At 50.9% G+C, this 19,608-nt stretch overlaps 7 protein-coding genes across 7 annotated transcripts; 5 read left to right on the top strand and 2 right to left on the bottom strand.

Moving 5' to 3' along the window:
- Window positions 1-1,172: 1,172 nt before the first annotated feature.
- Window positions 1,173-1,786, top strand: ColSpa_07543 (4-carboxymuconolactone decarboxylase; the record flags this gene model as incomplete). The annotated part of the gene is made up of 2 exons (XM_049273755.1): window positions 1,173-1,324; window positions 1,531-1,786. The coding sequence occupies 2 exons, from the start codon at window positions 1,173-1,175 to the stop codon at window positions 1,784-1,786; spliced, it is 408 nt and encodes a 135-aa protein (XP_049129712.1).
- A 452-nt stretch (window positions 1,787-2,238) lies between these two features.
- ColSpa_07544 (uncharacterized protein) lies at window positions 2,239-2,442 on the bottom strand (the record flags this gene model as incomplete). The annotated part of the gene is made up of 1 exon (XM_049273756.1): window positions 2,239-2,442. One exon carries the CDS (start codon window positions 2,440-2,442, stop codon window positions 2,239-2,241), a length of 204 nt encoding a protein of 67 aa, XP_049129713.1.
- Window positions 2,443-6,998: 4,556 nt separating this feature from the next.
- Window positions 6,999-8,099, top strand: ColSpa_07545 (putative 1-alkyl-2-acetylglycerophosphocholine esterase; the record flags this gene model as incomplete). The annotated part of the gene is made up of 2 exons (XM_049273757.1): window positions 6,999-7,436; window positions 7,584-8,099. The coding sequence occupies 2 exons, from the start codon at window positions 6,999-7,001 to the stop codon at window positions 8,097-8,099; spliced, it is 954 nt and encodes a 317-aa protein (XP_049129714.1).
- A 3,184-nt stretch (window positions 8,100-11,283) lies between these two features.
- Window positions 11,284-11,828, top strand: ColSpa_07546 (trichothecene C-15 hydroxylase; the record flags this gene model as incomplete). Its single annotated transcript, XM_049273758.1, has 2 exons — window positions 11,284-11,586; window positions 11,775-11,828. The coding sequence occupies 2 exons, from the start codon at window positions 11,284-11,286 to the stop codon at window positions 11,826-11,828; spliced, it is 357 nt and encodes a 118-aa protein (XP_049129715.1).
- A 2,222-nt stretch (window positions 11,829-14,050) lies between these two features.
- Window positions 14,051-14,985, top strand: ColSpa_07547 (ribose-phosphate pyrophosphokinase 1; the record flags this gene model as incomplete). Its single annotated transcript, XM_049273759.1, has 2 exons — window positions 14,051-14,459; window positions 14,534-14,985. The coding sequence occupies 2 exons, from the start codon at window positions 14,051-14,053 to the stop codon at window positions 14,983-14,985; spliced, it is 861 nt and encodes a 286-aa protein (XP_049129716.1).
- Window positions 14,986-15,406: 421 nt separating this feature from the next.
- On the bottom strand, window positions 15,407-17,015 carry ColSpa_07548 (bifunctional solanapyrone synthase; the record flags this gene model as incomplete). The annotated part of the gene is made up of 2 exons (XM_049273760.1): window positions 15,407-15,890; window positions 15,922-17,015. The coding sequence occupies 2 exons, from the start codon at window positions 17,013-17,015 to the stop codon at window positions 15,407-15,409; spliced, it is 1,578 nt and encodes a 525-aa protein (XP_049129717.1).
- Window positions 17,016-17,716: 701 nt separating this feature from the next.
- ColSpa_07549 (uncharacterized protein) lies at window positions 17,717-19,234 on the top strand (the record flags this gene model as incomplete). The annotated part of the gene is made up of 4 exons (XM_049273761.1): window positions 17,717-17,752; window positions 17,913-18,228; window positions 18,315-18,476; window positions 18,696-19,234. The coding sequence occupies 4 exons, from the start codon at window positions 17,717-17,719 to the stop codon at window positions 19,232-19,234; spliced, it is 1,053 nt and encodes a 350-aa protein (XP_049129718.1).
- Window positions 19,235-19,608: the final 374 nt, after the last annotated feature.

The following is a 19,608-nucleotide window of genomic DNA, read 5'->3' on the forward strand; positions in this document are numbered from 1 at the left end:
CTCAAAGCTGCCTGCCTTTCAAACATCCACTGCGGATACGCGGCACAGGGAATGAAATCGCAACATAGCATTTTAGGGTTTGCTTTTGACCCGCCGCTCTGGCACAGTGAACTCTGACAATAGCCCCAATTGAGGTCCATTTGAATATTGGAGCTTATGATGAGTCCCGATCTTTACTCAACGCCCACCTTTGGATTCAGTGTCAACAGTCTCTACTAATGGAGTAAGCAGAGCTGACGTGCTAGTTTTACAAATTCTATACAGACAGTATTTGGGTCAAACAATAATTTGATGTATGAAGCCTCTAGGGAGCCCATCTACTACTTGCCCACTATCAATGGAGTTAGAAAAGGCATCAGTGACTCCAGATAAACATTTTAAGGTATGTTTTTGCCTCTTGTGCTGCACGGGTGCGGTACCTCGATGCGACGTTTTCCAACGCTGGTTGCGCTTTCCGCGGTACAAACAGGTGCGCTCTTCGAAGCTTTGCATTAACATACAGGGACACGACTGCTGTTTCCTTAATCCTCAAATAAGGCGTGCTTTTACTGAAGAAGAAGGGTATTTGCTTGAGGTTCGCTTTGTGGGAATATTGAGCACTCGAATGCTACCGAAAAACTTGGCTTCAATTGCACGAAATATAGGTGCCTAGATTGAATGCGTCTGTAAGCTCAGCATCCGTTCCAGGTCCAATGACATCTTTGCAACAACATACTCCATAACATCAAAATGGGTGGAAAAAGAAAACCAAGACAATCAAAATAAACAAAAACACGAAACACGAAACAGAAAGAAATCAAGAAGGCGTCATCTTGCATTTGTTTCTACTGGTGGGGAGGGTTTTTTTCGTCATCCTCGATTTCTGCTGTAAGACCACATAATCGGAATATCAGGCGTTGCAACGGGATATCGGGATACCTAATTACCGCGGGACATCGGGTTTGCAGCGGGGTATATTTTGACGTCCCGGTTCCGGATTGAAATCGCGCTACCAGCCATAGTCGTTGGCTTTCAGCTAGCAGATGACCCCTCAGTCGGCTAAAGCCTCTGCCGAATGCGGATGGCCGGTGCATTCCTTAGGAAACAACATAAAGAAAGTCGCCCTCGTATTGTCTTATGATTGACCCTCCTCGCCTCACTACTACTGCTTGAATCACATCATCTACAGCAAAATGACATCCGAGAACAGCAAGAAGCTGCGCGCCGAGCTTTTCGAGGCCGGTCTCCAAAACCGTCGGGAAGTGGTCGGAGAAGCTTACGTTGAGACCGCTATGCGCAATGGCTCCAGCGAGTTTGCCTATGCTCAGCAAGAACTGATCACAGAGTAAGAAATATCAACCTTCTCTCAGAGTTGGATGCACAGACTGGAACCATATCTGCTGTTCTGACTGATAATTGTTAGATGGGCTTGGGGAAACATATGGTCACGCCCAGGCTTAGAACGCAAGCAGAGAAGCCTTCTGAGTAAGTTTTCCTAGGGTAGACAGGGTCTATCATCACTGAATGATGCGATAAAATGTTGTCTGACAGCAAATCAGACATCGGCATGCTTATTGCTCTCAAGAGCTGGGCCGAGTTCGGTATCCATATACGGGGTGCTATCAGAAACGGGCTTACCGAGCTCGAAATTCGCGAAGCGATCCTCCAGGCGACAGTATACTGTGGTGCACCAGCCGGCGTTCAGGCTATGAAAGTGGCCGATGAAGTCCTCAAGGATATGATTGATAAGGGGGAGCATCAGAGACAGATGGCGGAAGTCTCACCTAATTACAAAAAGCAAGCATAGGGAAATTTTGGTGCTAAGGAAAGACAAGAACGAGATTTAGCTTCACTTGTCAAGTCAAGTTACAATTAAGAGTGTTTTCGTCCCTTCTTTGGTCTCTAGGAGACGATAAGTGATGATGCCTTCTAGAGAAATATCGTTTTTTTGGCAATTGGGAGTTTTGATGTCAACTTCATTTATGCTGTCGTACTCTGTCTTTTCTTTTTAGATTTTTTATTCAGCAACACCAACAGCAGACTTTCCTTAGTAACCTTGGCAATGCTACTTATAGGGAAACAAGGATAGACTCCTTGAATTAATCCTAGTAGAAGTAGATGTCGGTTCAGAAATGTACATTGTACACGTCTGCCATCGTAACCTTGATATTGTAAAGTGATTTGAACCGGGGACATGGGACGCTTTTACGCATTCAGATCGACTCCTGGCAACCCACGTCCGGCGATCGGTAGAGTTGATTAACCAACATTGCCTGGCATGATTTTCACATTTCCGAGGAGCCACTGAGACGCGTGATCTTTGGTCTTGTGAGTGAGAGCGTCAAATTCATTGCGCACGCGCATGCCGCCGTTGCCGGGATACTTGTCCCGCGGTCGCTTATAGACCAGCGTGCTGTCGGCATGACAAATGATCTGCTGGCGGACGATATCGACACAGTGCATCGTGTGGTAGTATACCTGGTCGGAAAACGAAAAGGTTGGATCTCCGTGGGCATTGCTGATAAGCAACCTCAGCTGGCTCTGTCGGAGTTTTGGATTACAAAGTTAGCAGCTTCGCAAGTTGCAGCTCACTGTCTCAATGAAGTCCGGCTTACAAGACAGTGGAGCTGATGGGAATCAGCCAAAAGATAGTTGTTCTCGAAAGAATCGTGGAAAGAACGCGCAGATGGGATCAGATCCAAATGTTTGACTTCATCCTTCAGGGTGACGATGCCGTCACCCTAAAGAACACAGTTTTTGTCTGTCAGGGCCGATGTGGGATAGCAACGCAAAGTCTGTTCTACACGCCAGGAAACGTTTGCTTCCGATACTCTGTCGCGATTGTAAAGTTTTGGTGCAGGAAGTTGTCGTCGTAGTCCCAGTAAGTGCGAACAACGGTGTCAGGGTAGCTCTCTCCGGTCAAGCTTCTGACTGAATTCTTCTCATTTGTAAACTGTTGTTGACTGGTTGAAAATCGGGTTCGGGCGTTCTCAAGATGACCAACGGTAGTATTGAGATGATTTCTGCTTGTGAGATTGGTTTCTAATTTCCAGGACGAGAGAAGCAGCGGTAATAGACAGCAGCAGAAGTAGGAGCACGCTTGAGCAACGCCGACAAGTATGGGTACAATAGAACCAGCTTCACTATCTTGGCCCTGGCTCAACAGTCCTACCTAGACTTTCGGAAAAAACTCGCATCCTGGACTTCGCTCAATATCCACATCAGATGGCTGGACCATCTGCTGAGTTGCTCCAAATCCGATACATGACCCTTCTCTTGGCCATACCCTTGAAAGAAAGTTGGGTAGACCTGGACGAACCTGGAATAAAGAATTTCTGGCGATATACCGGGTGACAGCCCACTCACACTGACAATAGCCTGTACGCTGACTGTGCGGGAGTGCCAAACTGCAAAGAAGATCTGGAACGTTACGGAAGTACGAAGTACATGTGGGCCTCAGTAAGCAGTGTCTCTACCAAAGTACCGTCTCTACGGTAGAGGTGGAGAACGCCATGAAATTTTAAGGTTTTTCCGATGGTGCGCAGCTTGGAGCTCAAGGACCAGATTACCAAGGCATAGAACAATGCGTTAGGATAGAACTTTGGATTACTCCATTTAGCGGTAATCGTCCGGAGACTGATGGGGGAGTCAGTGCGACATCCTGTGACCGCGGGTCCTCTAGAAGCTATATAAGACCCAAATCACCCGTTTTTGATGCGTGCATACAACTACCTACCACCACCAGCATTCGTGGCCTTTCCAGACGATATTGCCAATATGAAGCTCTTGTCTTTGTTTGTCTTTGCAGCGGCTGTCTCCGCAGCAAGCCCCCAACTTCTGTCCAAGGTCACTCGCAATTTGCATGACCGTGCCGTGTATCCTTTGGAGGGCCAAGTCTGCTGCAGAACAGATGGCAAAAACTGCGTAAGCTTACCCGCCCGCAACAGGAAGCCTCGGCGCTTCGGATTATACGCCAGTTAATTAACAATTCGGCAGATATGCGTCGCTGATAATTCCGATGTTCGTCCCCTGAGTCAGTCTGAATTCGCATCTCTTACTTACCGTTACTTAGCAATGTGATCGCGGAATTTGCCTCAGTTAGATCATGTATAAGAATGTAAAATAAAATACTTGTTTCTCACCATTTTGATACTTTCGCCGTTTTAGTTGGGCACGGAGGGTATAAGTTGCCACAGGGTAAGGCAGAGATGCCTTCGCACGTGAAACTGGTACAGACCTTTCCCCGTGTTTCCTCCGTGTTTCCTCCATGGCCGAAGGTCACTACTTTTTCCTCCTTCTCTCGGGCCCAAATTAGTTTTATGCAGTGTGCTGGGACCGTTGATCATGGTCTGTGAGTGGCAGTCTCGAACGCACTGACCTGGTGTTCAGAAGGTATTGCCCGAGCATCCCTGTTTCACGCAACTACCCACACCCAGGAGCTGAGTCCCAAGCTGGAGAGTGTTTCGATGCCCATGAGTCATTCACTGAGAACCAAAGTATGAGGTCTCATGTAACAGGTGGATCATTTCCTTGTAGCCGCCGCTGTAACCCTCGACAACCGCGGTTGAAGCAGAACAATTCTTATCCTCAGGCCATGAATCCCGAAACCTCTACAACCCATAACAAACTTGAGTCATTTTGCAGTTGTAAGATATTTGTAGGTGGCATTGATGTTAGCTTATGGTCAAATCTACAATGTGTTGATAATTCAAGACCACAGCTCTCCAAGCTCCATCAGCATTGCGTCCGCCACAATAAACCTTTTGCGGACTTCTCGTAAGAGCTCTGCGACAACCTCTTGCTGCCATTCTTGTTTCGCTCGCGCTCCAGCAATTCTCAGTGGAAATAAGAACAACAAAGGTGACAAACTAGAGTTTCTCAGTGCTTCCTTGACTATGAAAATGATGGCGTCAAAGTGTGTTGCGACCTCTGCCCAGCTGAATACTGGCACTTTAGTTCCTGTTGTTTGCCAAAAGTCTAAATCATAGTCGAAGTTCCCGGACAAGTAGATGCTGGTCGCAGAGTAGTAAACAGATGACAAGAGCATCTCTTCACGCTTTTCAAGCGGGAAAACAGCAGACAACTTCCAATTTTCAAGCGCATCACGCAAAGCAAAACCTTCGGTTGCCAGACTCGAAGATTCGAAAAAACATCTTTCTGAATCTGGGCAAGCCGAAATGGACTGTATAAACTCGGCCGTGCTGATGTTCGAAGAGTTAGCGGTGTTCATTACAACCCATGAACGGTTTCACCAAAGTCTGGTGCATTAACTAACCGGGCCCTCAATGCTGAACAAAGTACAACCAAATTCAAGACTTCGTCTAATGAGGAGTAACCCGTCGCAACATTGGTCTTTGAGAGGCTGTCTGTCAGACTGATCCATTCAGGCGCTGCTAGAAAGCTCGCTTGGTTGAAAATGATAGATCTACAGACTTCAAAGGTGCGAGCCTGAACGAAGAAGGTCTGCATGGTTCCAGAAGCGCATGTCGCCGGTCCACTGGCAATTAGAGCCTGTGAAGTGCCAAAAACCATGTGTTGAAGCCACTTTTGGCCGGAGGCGTCTTGCATAAGCTATGTTGTGTGTCAGTCACAAGCTCTCGACCCAATTCGTGGCTGGGACATGGCAAGCAAGAAAAATGGCTGAGGCTCACGAACCTCGAATAGACCGAGAAATAAAGTTGTCCATAGAATACTGTCTCTCTCTGACGACGAGAAATTTGAGACGGCTTCTCGAAGTTCAGTAACTGACTGCAAGTACGACTCCATCGCGAACCGCAAACTATTTCGGGATTCTAAGGCGCCTATGGTTGTTGTTTGCATGGCACCTAAAGCCAACATCGCATTGAGCAGGTAATGGCGTGGATGCTGTGGCGTATCGCCAGGGCTCTTCACCAAGCTTTGGACATCGGAAATAAAAGATGGTTCGCTGCCCGTGAAGCTGTTCCTTTGGACAAATTTATCGAAATAGAAGAGATAGTTTGCCATAGCATCCGATAATGGTGCACGAGGATGGAATACTTCGGGGGATCTGAAGTCCTTGATAGTATGGATCTTTCCCCTGTCCACCATAATGATAGACCCATCTCCTGGGGTCGTTGATGCTGGAAAGATGCATCGGCTGCCGCGTTTCTGGCATCGCGTACATGGGTTTGACCCGGAACACTCGGTTTAGTTAGCAAGAGCTGTTACGCAGTTTTCCTCTGTCGGGGAAGGCAGAGACTTATCAGAACGACTTGGCAAGGAAGGTAGACGTACCTTAGAGTGACTCGCGGCGCAAGTTACACAACGGGAACGTTTAGTCCGGCGATCAAAGGGGCCGAGAGGCATTGTGAAATGAGCTTCTGCGTCGTAGTATGGCTACACAAGTGAGTTCTCACGTCTAGTATACCCCGCGCCTTGTAAACGAGAGAAGACTCTTCTATCCGAGCCTATGCGCCAACTTGGCCGGCATCGGGCTTGATGTGTTGACATTAGGAGAGAAAGAGACTTGAGTCGCGAAGTGGATCGAAACGCAAGACACCAAACCTAAAACGGAAGCAATTGAGCGACACTAGCTAACACCCCCAGGAAGATTAAATCCTTGGCGGGAATTATCCAATCACATCTCGGTTAGGATACAAGCTTAATGGATGCTGGAGGGGTTCATAAGCTGTCGGAAGCTACTCCTAGAATTCGAGTCTTGACCCAGTAGGCGCAGCCTCACTTCTTCTCCTCCTCCACTACACTTTCCCCAGAAAGGAACCAATTGTGCGAAATGTGGTTTGTAAAGTCTTCAGGCTTGACGATGTGTTGGTATAAAATGGAACGATTTCCTCGTTGCATTCTTATTTCATCTCAAGTCGATCACACTAGATGAATACTCGAGGCCTTCTCTAAACCATTGCAACCTCGTTTTTTTAACTGCTAATTACTTGCCTTCAACATATCACAAGATGATCTCAGCTTTGGTCCTTTGGTCGCTAGTCTCAGCTACACAGGCAGTCCTTGTGTCGCCGCCGACAGGACCTTATGCTGTTTCCATGTCCGTTCAAGGCCTTACCGACAGCGCTCGACTCGATCCCTACGCCCCCAAAAACGAGCCTCACTCTCGCCAAGTCATGATCTCGATATTTTTCCCTGTCGACGAAGCCAAGACTCCCTGTGTTGCTTGGGAAAGAGTGCCGTACATGACGCCGCTGGTGGCTGAGGCCTACGATGAGCTTGGCACCGCCGTAGGCCTCCCCAACGGCACATTTTCTGCCTTCAAGATGGAATCCTGTCAACCCAGGGTTCTTTCATGTCGGCGAAGTCGCTCCAATTTCCCTCTAGTGCTCTTTTCGCCCGGCTCGGGAAATCCGCGATTGCTTTATGGTGCCATGGCCCGCGAGGTCGCAAGCCATGGTTTCGCCGTCGTCACCATCGATCATCCTTACGATTCCTCGTTTGTTGAGTTTCCTGACGGTACCGTCTACGAGGCGGTGAGTCTAGACACGGACAACACAACAGAATTGGAAACCCTTACTCGGGTAAGATACTCAAAATTCTCAATCTGGATACCTCACAGACTGACAACAGGACAGGTCCGAGCTGAAGACACTTCATTTGTTCTCTCACATTTCCACCAGAACCCTGTACCCGGGATCGATGTTGACCGTACTATTATGTTCGGCCATTCCCTCGGCGGCGCTACGGCGGCAGCCGCGATGTTGACAGACACCCGCATTCGAGGAGCCATTAACTTCGATGGCAAGCTCCTTAACCCCGTCCTAGAGGCAGGTCTTGATAGGCCTTTCGCGCTAGTAGGGAGACCTGGACACGTTAACCAAGACCCGACGTGGGACGAATTCTACACAGGCCTGCGGGGACCAAGCGTGCTGTTGAGCGTTGCTGGAACCACACATGCGAGTTTCACAGACTTTCCAACTCTAATCTCGTCGTTGAACCTGACCCTACCTGAAGCAACAAAATCGCTGTTGGAGACTGAATTGGGCACTTTGAAGTTTGGAAAGATAGGAAATGTGGTTGCTGGGGTTGTTAGCGCTTTTGCAAACCTGTCTTTGGATAAGCAGGTTGAACCCCTGTTCACCAAAGAAGGAGATGCGGCTTTCCCCGAGGTTTCCGTACAGGAATCCAGTTTTTGAAACTTTCGGGGTTTACAGGAGCAAATCCAATGTCTGCTCATAAGTAGAACTTAGAAGACTGACAATAGTGTCCAGCCTAAATGCTTGGATCTACATTGAAACATGCTGATGAACTTTTGATGGGCCGTTATTGGAGCGATGGCGGGTGAAGTCACGAATTGGCTGAAAATTTGTGACCAAGACCTTCTAACATGACCATAATCTGATTACCATTGGTCTAATATCCTCTCACTGTATGTATTTATAATACACCTTATTACTGATATTGCTTATCCAAGTTTTCATTAAGGCTGAAGCAGCACCTGCACTGTTTAAACAGGAGAAACTTGTGCTTGTAGCCACTTCGTGCAGTACTTCTTACGGTCACAGCTTGGACGACACTAGTCTGCTTCTTGCCTATTCCACTGGCCCTTTCTTTTATTTCACCCAAGAGAACTAGGGAAAAAAACAAAGGAAAAAAAACAGACTAACCACATTACAACTTTCACGACCCTCGGTCTGGTCCCAAGACGTATGGTAACCATGCTGGAGCCGGCGCACCTCCATCTCTGAACTATGAGTAAAGAGAAATTCTGCATGGTCCTCTTTCGTCTATTCTGCCCATTCAAAAGACTGTTCCAGAACTCTTTGGCCGTTGGTTGCTCATAGACCGATGTACCCGACAGGACATGGCGGCGAACTACTAGCGTCATTCTTCAATGGTACGGGCCCTTAGATATGTAATGTCACGTCACATCGCTCTTTACCTCACGTCAAAGTTTTAGATCTCATCGAGCCTTAACTTAGGCTTGGTCGTACCATACGATTATGTTCTCGGCACGGTTCATATCAGGGGCGGATGATAGATTCTATTTTGTGGTTGAGCCAAAAATCCGATTCAACTATCGACGGCACGGGTCTCGCTCACCACCCAACGCAAGATTCCGGTTTAGCTGACATAGCTGGCCGAGTTGGAAAGATTTTTGAATCTTCTACAGCGTCTGGCCCAGCCATCGCTGAGTGGCTTCGGAAGCACTACAATGCCGGACCGGATCCGAATTGACTTTCCCCACCAGCAGTCAATAACCATGTCAAAAATTGCTGATAATATATTTTGTGGCTTTTCGATGTGATGCCGGCTGAGGCCTGAGCCGTGTCTGGAGGCGTTTTTTTTCTCGTGTCCAAACTTGGTGCTTGTTTGCGTTAGTGGCCTGTAGTAAACGAATGTCCGAGCGAGCTGTCACTTGGCAGGGGGGCAGACAAACAATCTTCAAGGAAAAAGCAAAGCTGAGACGCAACCGAATACCCACCGAACCCGCACTGAGCCAAATTTGAGCTATCATATTGCGGCTCGCTATTGAAACCTGAATGAGAATGATCCCTGAAAATTCTTCCATGAACGAGGCTCAAAGCTTAGGATCAATCCAACAAACAATTGGAAGTCTTCGGGTACGAGGCCTCCACGAATGCTGATCATCCGACCACCGGTCACTATACCGATGAGCAGAGCGCGCAAAGCATTTTATCAGATCGTGCACTGCGAGCCGCCCTAGGATTGATCATTGCATTGTTGACTGTAAACTGGTGCAGGCTTGGAAGGGCCTAGATTTTAAGGTGATGTTCTTGAGCCACGGCGATCCTAACAGGGCAGCGCAAATCTGGTCCCGCTGCACGTCTCGACTCACGCAACTGGGGGTGGCTGAGGTTGATTCTCATGAGCGAATCGCATTTCACCGTTGAGGTTGAGGTCCACTTTTATCCTCATTGAGACGTTGATGGCCTGTCGTCCAGCCTTGTCAGGGCTGATACCAAGTGTCAGGCGTGAACAGGGTCTCATTGGGCGCTCTGTTCGTTACGCTGGATGGATGGCTGCGTTGTAGGAGAGCTGTCATCTCGGAAACAGAGGATTGACATATGGTCGTCCCAGGAACAGGCCAGTTGTCAAAATTCAAGAAAACCGATTGGTTTTCGATTTGTCCCCTCGAAACTCTACACGTTCTGCTGATCTCAGATTGGCGGTTGACAAGACCGCAATAGCGAACCGCTATCAACTAAAAAAGCACGGACTCCATATGTTATAGCAGATAGTTCTCCGCGGATAAACGCGGCAAGAGGACACAGCCCCTAGCTAGGTCTCTGCAAATCTCAGGGGCAGATGACGGTTGGTTCTCTGCGTCGGGTACAGTCAGCGCTTAAGAACGAGGGTGACGTCCCGTGTGCACGAACACAACTTCTCGACTATAGGCAGACTATCAATATGTGACCCCGGTCAACGGGCTGTGCACTCTCGTGATCCTCGGGCGATCTGACGCTGTAACATGTTTTCCACGCCAGCTGAATAGCGAATCGCATCTCAGCAGATTCACAGCCCTTGCCTCGGTTCTTTCACTTCCCCAACTGTTCGTGCCACGAGATCCTTGGCAGAAACTTGTCGAACGTCAATGTCAAATGGCTGACAATTGAAACACTCGGCCGGTGGTCCCTAGTTTGGATACAGATCTACCCAGACCATATAACTATAACACGCTTGCCTAAAGGCCTCTTGTAAACTCCTTCCATGGCTCCGCCGCCGTGGAACCGTCCATGACCGTCTTGACCAGATGCTATGCAAATAGACCTGGTGTTTGGGGCCGCGATTTAGCAACCCGATTCAGGCTATAAGACCTTGTTTATATGACTTGCATGTGCTACATAGATGATTCCGAGCCTGGATCATGAGATACATAAACGTCGCCGTCGATCCAGTTCGTGCTAGCTTGAATCCCTTTATCTGCAGCTCATACCACGATAACTCGAATACATTGACTGTTCCTCGCTCGAAGTCCATCATTATTTTGCAACATCTTGTCTGCCAGCATCAGGCGTCATGGAATCCTATCTAGAGGACACCTCTTACACTTTCTTCGCCAATGTCGACAACAACTTGGACTACACCTTCGACCCTCAGTTCATCCCCTTTCCTGCAGGAGATGGGCTCGACAGCTTTCTATACCCTTATTCATTCCCCTCATTTCAACCATCGATGCCTTTGATGAGCACGACTTGTTCACCTAGCTTGGATAATGGCTACAACACGTTCAACACCCAATTGGTGGAAAACTCCCCTTCGGTAGCTTTTTCCCCTGCTTCAACCGAACCTTCGGACTTTGCGCCGTCTCCCAGCAGTTGCAGTGTAACTACGTCGTCACCATCTCCTCCTAAAGAGATGGAGCCTGAGAACTGGGGCCCTGCGGATCTGCATCAAATGGGCTATCTTGACGTGTCCGGCAACTGGCGCTGTCGGTACTCGGGCTGCTGCTCCTCCCGCGTGTTCCTCCGAGCATGTGACCTTAGGAAGCACTTCCGCGGCCACGCCAAGTATTTCTTCTGCACCGAAAAAAGGTGCCAGCAAGCCGGTGTCGGATTCGCCACCCGCAAAGACTTCCAGCGACACATGGGATCTCATAAGCCAGCCGTTCGCTGCATGCATCCTGATTGCGATCGTATCTTCAGCCGGAAGGACAATATGGTGAGTTACAATGCACGAGATCAGCTTCATATTAAACGCGAATGCTAATTGATAATTACAGAGAGAACATTACAAGAAGATCCATCAGCGTCAAAGAACCAATCTCTTCCCACAAAAATGCCGTCAAATCAGAATGAGAGGGCCTCTGACTACTCAACCAGAGTCAAGTTACTCAACATGTTCCATAGAGTTCTAAGCAAGATCTTGAGCCTACAACACAGAAGATGCAGGCACAATACTGAGTATTGGCCTGCCTTAATGCTATTAATGTACGCGGGTTAAGCGTTGTATTTTCTGGGACGGGATTAATTTCTAGCGTTGAGTCACCATGTTCCTTCAATCATGGTATAGCTGTAGATAGATATATCACTCTTTATTGATTCTCACTTCGATCATTCGTCGTTTGTGTGCTGCTCATTTGAGCGATTAACCCGCAATCAATACATTAGGCGCCGTGTTAAGAATACATGGTATATACTGACCGAGGTGCATGTGATTGAGAAGTGAGTAAAGGTGAACTTTCCAGAATGTGGGGATTGGCAGGCCGCCGGTAGTCCGTCATAATACATGTTCGAGAGTACCGGGATTCCGGTAATGAGTCCCGAATGCAACAACCCATGCACTCAGCAGAGTTGTCGCAGACATCTACCATCGTTGTAGATAAAAGACACACACCGTGTCGAGATTCTAACCTCAAGCAGCCGTAGCCATATCAGACGATGACCAACAGCTCAAAATGAGAACCGAATGCGAAGCACAGGACAATGCACAGTCACGTCACAAGCTCCTGGTTTGCGTTAGGTTAGTGGCCGAGGTTGCTGCCTACAGAGGTACCCCGAAGAAACAATAGCCGGTCCGTATATGGAGTTATGGCACTGAAGTGGGAATCCGTTTGCTGCGATGTCCTCCCTCTTGAGGGTGGGGGGGTTTCTTTCTTTTTCCAATAATCCTCGTTTGACATACCCAAAGGGAAGTGGCCGCATATGGATACTGCATTAAGATGGCAGGTTTTTACTATTTGAACAGCCAGACTGAACGTAGAATAGAAGCCAAAGTCTCTTACAGGGCTTTCTATTCCATTTTTCTTAGCCGAATCCCTCTTAGATTGAAGCCTGCGATATTATGGGGTGATTAAGAAATCACAACAGGCCCGCCTCACAGTTATGTCCGGTAGCATGTGAATATGTAAAAATTCATTGTGGAATGAATGAATGACGAGGAAGAAACACTTCCAAGATTCTGAACAAGCACGATCAAGGTATGTACTTTCAAGGAAGAGCAGTGGAAATACGTCTGAATCATCTTCCTTTAGCAGCACCAAGATATATTTGCGAAATATTCCGTTCTGATGAATGGAACAATACACTTGTTTTATACACAATCGCTCTGCAACCATGGTGTTCCCTTTTCTTTCATCAAAACAAAGTATCGCAACTTTAAGCTATCCTAGAATTGGGTAGGTTAGACCCTTCTTTCGTTGCATACTGCACTACTTGTGATGTTTGGCTCTACCTGTCATCACGACCGATGTCAGATACGGATTTTACCGACCATTAGCTACTCATCGAACCGAAGACATGCATCATTACTCTAGCTCTATCAAAGTGCCGACAACAGTTGCGAATATGACGTCGTCCGGCATCCAAGTTTTCACAAGCCCGCGACACGCGCAAGGCAATTTGCTGAACCCCTTAGGCGTACAAACTTTTCTTTTGATCCACCGAGAGGTTCCACCGGCGTGCTTCCGTTGGACTCCCGGGGCACTTGCTGGTCCCCGAAGTCCTCGGCCTGATTCGGCGGACCCGTTCCTGAGACGAGAAGACGGGCGGGTATTGAGTCGGTGGAATCCGTCGCGTCCCTGAGATGGACAGTACGTACGTCATATGTGGAGATGAAGAAGTGGTCCCTGACATTTGGGCGAGTGCCCCGCGCTCGGTGAAGGAGGGGCTCACCGAGGCTCACCGATGGTTCCTGTTGAATCCCCGCGCACGAGGGTTGCTGAGGAATGTAGGGTAAAGCACTCAATGGAGAGTTTATAGCACTACTAATACTCAGATGCATGTCTAGAAATTGACCGAAAGCACCCATTGTTCAGCCGCAGATGTCTCTTTGTCCTCGTCTCGAGGCCTCAAATTCGAGAGGCGTGGCCATCCGGCACCAGCCGGCAGCAGCCAGGGCGGAATCCACTCCTCCCCGTCACGATTCAGGTTCCTGAGTAAGCCCAGCTGCGGGAAGCAGACACAGACACTTTTATGGCTCATCCCACTATAACACCACCTCCTCATCCCGACGGACCGTTTCGCCTCTCATGTACTGGACCTGTGGTACAAGTATCAGGGCCTTAAGATCAACTGTCTCATCTCTCCGCTCTTCTTCTTCCACCTCACGTCTATCATCACCCACCTTGAACCTCATCTTCCGCAAGCCCTCCATCACTACCCCACCAAGCCTCTTCGCCCGCAACATGTCCGCTGCTGCAGTCTCCCTCGTCGAGACGGCCAAGAAGGCCGCCGCCTACCGTGCCGTCGACGAGCACCTTGCCCCGTCGGCGCGCTTCGTCGGCATCGGCTCCGGCAGCACTGTCGTCTACGTCGTCGACGCCATCGCCGCAAAGGGCCCCTCCTTCTACGCCAACATGACCTTCCTGCCCACCGGCAGCCAGTCCAAGGGTCTCATCCGTGCCGCTGGCCTGCGCCTGTGCAACCTCGACGAGCGGCCCCTGGGCCCCGACGGCAAGCTCGTGCCCATTGACGTCGCCTTCGACGGCGCCGACGAGGTCGACGCCGACCTCAACTGCATCAAGGGCGGCGGCGCGTGTCTCTTCCAGGAGAAGCTCGTTGCGATTGCCGCCAAGAAGTTTATCGTTGTCGCTGGTGAGTTTCCATGTTTCTGACGCTCTGACTAAACAAAATGTACGAGAACGACAAAAGCTGACGTGCAAGAAAAGACTACCGCAAGCTCTCCTCGAGACTGCTCACCAACTGGAAGGCCATCCCCATTGAGGTCCTCCCCATGTCCGCGCCAGACGTGCTTGACAGGCTGACGGCCCTCGGCGCCGTCAAGCCCCTCGTGAGGCCCGGCGCTCCCGGCAAGGCCGGCGAGGTCGTCACCGACAACGGCATGTGGCTCATTGACGCGCCCTTCCCCCAGCTGCTCCTGCCTCAGGACCTGACGGACGCTTCGTCCCAGCAGGCCGGCCGCAACGCCGCCGGCGCATGGGAGGTCTCAGCGCTCGCCAAAGAGTTGCTTATGATCCCGGGCATCGTCGAGATCGGCATCTTCCACGGCGTCAACGGGCTGCAGGCGGCCCAGGCCGGCAAGGAGGGTCTGGCGCAGAAGCCGATCGCTGCCTACTTTGGTATGGAGGACGGCAGCGTCAAGGTTGCGGCCAGCTCATAGGTTACTGAGGGGGGCGTTGCTTTGTGATTTAGAGCGAATGTCTGGAACAATAAAAGTTGAATGCTTCAGAGAAACGACAGCAGCCCAAAGCATCCTAATGCGAACCCCCGCTGCAGAGCCCTCGCGATGTTCAAGTCGAAAAGGCCACCAAGGAGTGGATAAGTTCGACATTTGTGCCCTCAAAAGGATGACACCTCCGCAGAGAACATAAAACGCCATAGATTCTGCTTCAGGATCCTAATAATGGTCAGTTGATATCTTATCAATTTTTCCACAGCTGACCATCTCCCTGAGTCGTATTAGTCATTATGATAATAGACATTACTCTGAGCTAACTGTTAGGCAAGCGGCATGCATAAGAAGTATGTACAATCGTGTCCTTCCAAGTTCAACACGCAACACTGACTGTGGCTCGTCACGCTCAGGCGTCCAGAACCTTCCAGCCTCCAGTCAAGAGGTTGGTGTAAATCCTCAACGGATCATACTTGGTACGGATTGCCTTCAGCTTCGCCAGGTTCGCCGCCGGGTAGTTCTGGAAGATCTTCTGCCCCTTGCCCGCATCGTTCAGGTACAAGTACCCGCCGGCAACGCCCTTGGCCTCCAGGCCCGCTTCAATATCGGCCGTGACGGTATCGGCAAACGCCTGGGCCGTCTCGTCGTCTTTGGCCTCCTGCCACGTCAGGTTTTCAACGATCCAGAAGTACGGGGCCTTGGCCGGGTCCACGCCCTGGGGGTTGCCGCCCTTGGCGATGCCCTGCTGGATGAACTCCTTGGTGACGGGCTGGAAAGTGATGGAGGCTGAGAGACCGACAATGCCCGTGAGCTTGGAGCTGGTGGCGGCGAGGAAGGCGTTGTGGACGTAGTCGACGGCCTCGCGGTCAACGACCAGAGACATAACGCGGAACCTTGGACGAAAATTAGCCGTGGTGTTCTTACGTGTGGGGGAAAGTGACTCGCTCTTGACGAAGGCCGGTCGGCTGCAGCGCATCGACAGCACTGATATACTCAGCAAGGGGCTGCGCAGCATATGAATCGGCCACTGGCGTGAGGACAGGCGAGGTAAAGTTCTCGAATGCCGTGGCAGAGTCAGTCTCGGAATCGTAGAACCGAGCCGCCGCATAGGCGGTGATGTTGTACGATGGGTACGTGAGGATGGTAGGAATGATGGCGGCCTTGCTGTCCGCTGAGCCGTACTTGCCAAAGTTGTACACGGCGTCCAGGTACGCGGCGCTGTAGTTCTGAGCGTACTGCGAGATTCCGACCCAGACCTTGGGCGACTTAACAGTCTTCAGGTCGAAGCGTGTGACGATGGCGAACGAGTTACCGCCGCCCTTCAGAGCCCAGAAGAGGTCAGAGTAGGCATTGGTAGCGGTGGCTTCGACAACGATGCCGCTCGACAGAACCGCCTGGTAGCAGACGACATTGTCGGCAGCGAAGCCGTACTGGTTCGAGTGGAAAGAGATGCCACCTCCAAGCAGCAGACCGGAGACACCGACGCCGCCGATGCGCCCTCCAACGGCGGCAAGGCCCGAGGGCGAGAGGTAAGAGTACACGTCCCTCCACCTGAGGCCGGCGCCAACCGACACGGTGCTCTTGTCCTCGGATAGGGCCAGCGTGGTCAGGTTCGAGGTCGACAGCAAGACTCCCGACGAGCCGATGCTGTTGTAACCGACCACCGGCATGTGGCCGCCGCTGCGGACCGCGAACTTTGTCAGGCTCAGCGTCAGCGTGCTGACGGCGAAGGAGACCTGCTGGGCGTTCTGCGGCACGAAGACGCAGGCCGGAGTGTCGTAGGCTCTCGCCGACCAGTACTGCGTCTGCGTCTCGTACGTGTACCCATCGGAGCCATTGAAGAAGGTCTGCTTTGGGTACCTGAAGCTCAGGAGCCTGCAGGCAATCGTCTCTGAACCGACGAGACTGGATGCGACGGGTGAGGTGATGCTGGCGTCGGCAGGATCCTGAGCAGCAACGGCGACGGGAGCTGCGACGACAGCTAGCAGCTGTGAGACGAAAGGCGAAACACGAACCATGGCTGTTGCTTGGCTGGACGAGAACAAAGGTAAAGCACCAGCAAGCCACAAAGGAATCAGGATGCAGGAGGAAAGCATATTTCTATCGCGGGATTTCAGGTATAGGTGGTGGCGATACGAATGATGGTGAAATCGTACGGATCCCAGGGGTCTCCATGAACCTCCAGGATGTCGTTAGCGAAGTGCGGATGGGCAAATGCAACTCTCTGTTATTGAGTGCAGTAGTGCTTGGCCTGCGAGTTTCTCATTGGCAGGCCGGTTGCGTGCTCGCAGACCCGAGATGAGGTTTAGGCGTTGGTGGCCGACCCCCGTCGTGACCCTTGTCCCCCGAATCCCACCCTACGCACCCGAGTTGGGTTAGCATCCCGTTAAGACGTGCAAAGGTCCTTCGACGTTGCCTTGCTTCCATGGCGCGAACCTAGCCGACTCAACCGGTACAAAAACCCTTTGCTTGCTTTATCAATCCAAATGGTCAGGATGTATCTCGGCGTGGTTCCCCTGATCCAGAAACTCGGCATGGGCGTCAAGGCAATAGCAAAAAGTATGATTGAAAGCCATAAATGCACTATCTTAAAGCCCGGCGTGGCCCGTTTTGGGGCTTCTCTGCTACCAACTTGCTCTGCCATTTGGAATGAAAGGAAAAAAAAAAGTTCCTTTGAGCCACGGTGTTGTCGAACGGCAAACGGGAGACGACTTGCATTATGACGGCCTCGGTGCTCGGCTTCACTGAGATGATGGTAAGGCAAACTAACCCCCGGAGGCCCGCCCCCGCTCGTTCGGAGCCCGGCCCGGTGGAGACGGCTCTCCGCCGGCGATCTCTGACTCGTTCGTCGGTCGCTCCCGTAGCCTTGGCGATGTCCATCGAGCTCCGCACTGGCTAACAGGTTAAATCAACAGGCTCTCATATGGATCTTGTGGGCGGCTGCCCTGGGGATGACCATCTTTCGGGGCAGCTTCCAATGGATCCTCCAACGGCGCCTGTATGCGGACGACTACCTCATCATCGCAGGTCTCGCCACGTTGACGGCCTTGTCGGCTGTTATCACGGCCATGCTGCCGCAATTCTATCTCACCGGCGCGTACACCAAGGCCGCCGCCAAGGATCCCCTGGCGCCCCTGCCTTTGGCGGCCGACGAGTTCACCGCAAGGACGATTGCATCCCTCAAATTGATGTTCTCGCAGATGCTACTGTTCTGGACAACACTCTGGGCGGGTACGTTATGTTCTTGCTTTGCCTCTTTCAGTCTTTGGTACACCCGAATGCTGTCGGATTGCTGACACCACTTGTGCACCCATTAGCAAAGTTCTCCATCCTCTTCTTCGTTAGGCGGCTTGTCAATGGGCTGCCGGGATACATCCGCGCGTGGTGGGTGTGTTTTGTCGCGGTCCTGTTGCTGTACTTGGCCTGCATGTTCTCAAACTTTTTGACATGCATGCCGTTGACCAAGTACTGGAGTGCAAGTGAGTGTGCGTGGATTCTTCAGTCGATAACTGGAATTGACATGGCTGGAATAGCGGGATGTAGTGCGCCAGAAGATCTGGTACGAGCCGATGCGTCCATCAAGTTCGCAACCAGTGCCGATGTTGCCGCAGATTTGTTGAGTAAGTCTCTCCGTGGCCTTTGGGTCAAGTTGACCGGTTGGTTGTTCCTGTCATGTCGACTAACACGGCACCATGCAGTCATGATTCTGCCCCTCAACCTGCTACGGAAGCTCACCACCTCACGATCCCACAAACTCGGCCTCGTCGTCCTCTTCTCCCTCGGCGGCATCATCATTGCATTCGCCATCGCACGTCTCGCACAAGTGACGAAAGCCACGGGCGACGCGGCCAAGGATCCCACGACCGTCGCCAACGGGCCAGTGCTCCTCAGCATGTGGAGCCACATCGAGTCCTCGGTCAGCATCATCGTCGCGACGCTGCCGGCCTTTCGCTTCCTCCTGAGTAAGAACAGGAACATGACGAGGAAGACAACGAAAAAGTACGTGGGCCCGACGATTGGCGGGTCTGGGATGTCTCTGCGGTCGAGGAAATGGCAGAAAGGCGCGGTGCGGTTGGAAGGCGGAGACAGCGATGGGCACGGTTCCATGCAGGGCAGCCAGACGGAGCTGAGGCCGGTCAGAGGGATCCAAAAGGAAGTCGAGTACAATGTTGAGGAGTTTCAGGGAGGGTTGGCGCCGGGAGAAACGAAGCGCAGGTCGCAAGAGTCGTTTGCATGACGGGAAGATGGCTCGTGTGAGCTAGATCAGCTTGAGGATTCGAATGTCAGCAAGCAAGGTTTCGTAGTTGTTGACAGTTTCTTCCTCGCGAGTGTCGCTGTCTGGATCGTGTCCGGCTGTTTCTTTAAGTATTCCCCATAATTGCGATAATTGCGAGAGAGGGTCTTACAAGTGAATGACGCCGACCTCAATATTTGGTGCATGCTAAAAAATAACACGGAATGTATATCAGAGGTGGGTAGAAGCGCTTGAATATTAAAGCCTTAACTTAGCAAAACTGCACTAGAAGCGTCCGTAAGCCACCGCTTTTCGAGACGTAAAATCATCATTGTTTGAGACTCGTCAACTTTAGGGAAATCTCTGTAATTTAATAC

This window comes from Colletotrichum spaethianum, assembly GCF_022836535.1.
Source record: "Colletotrichum spaethianum MAFF 239500 DNA, contig19, whole genome shotgun sequence".
In the NCBI taxonomy this organism is placed as follows: domain Eukaryota; kingdom Fungi; phylum Ascomycota; class Sordariomycetes; order Glomerellales; family Glomerellaceae; genus Colletotrichum; species Colletotrichum spaethianum.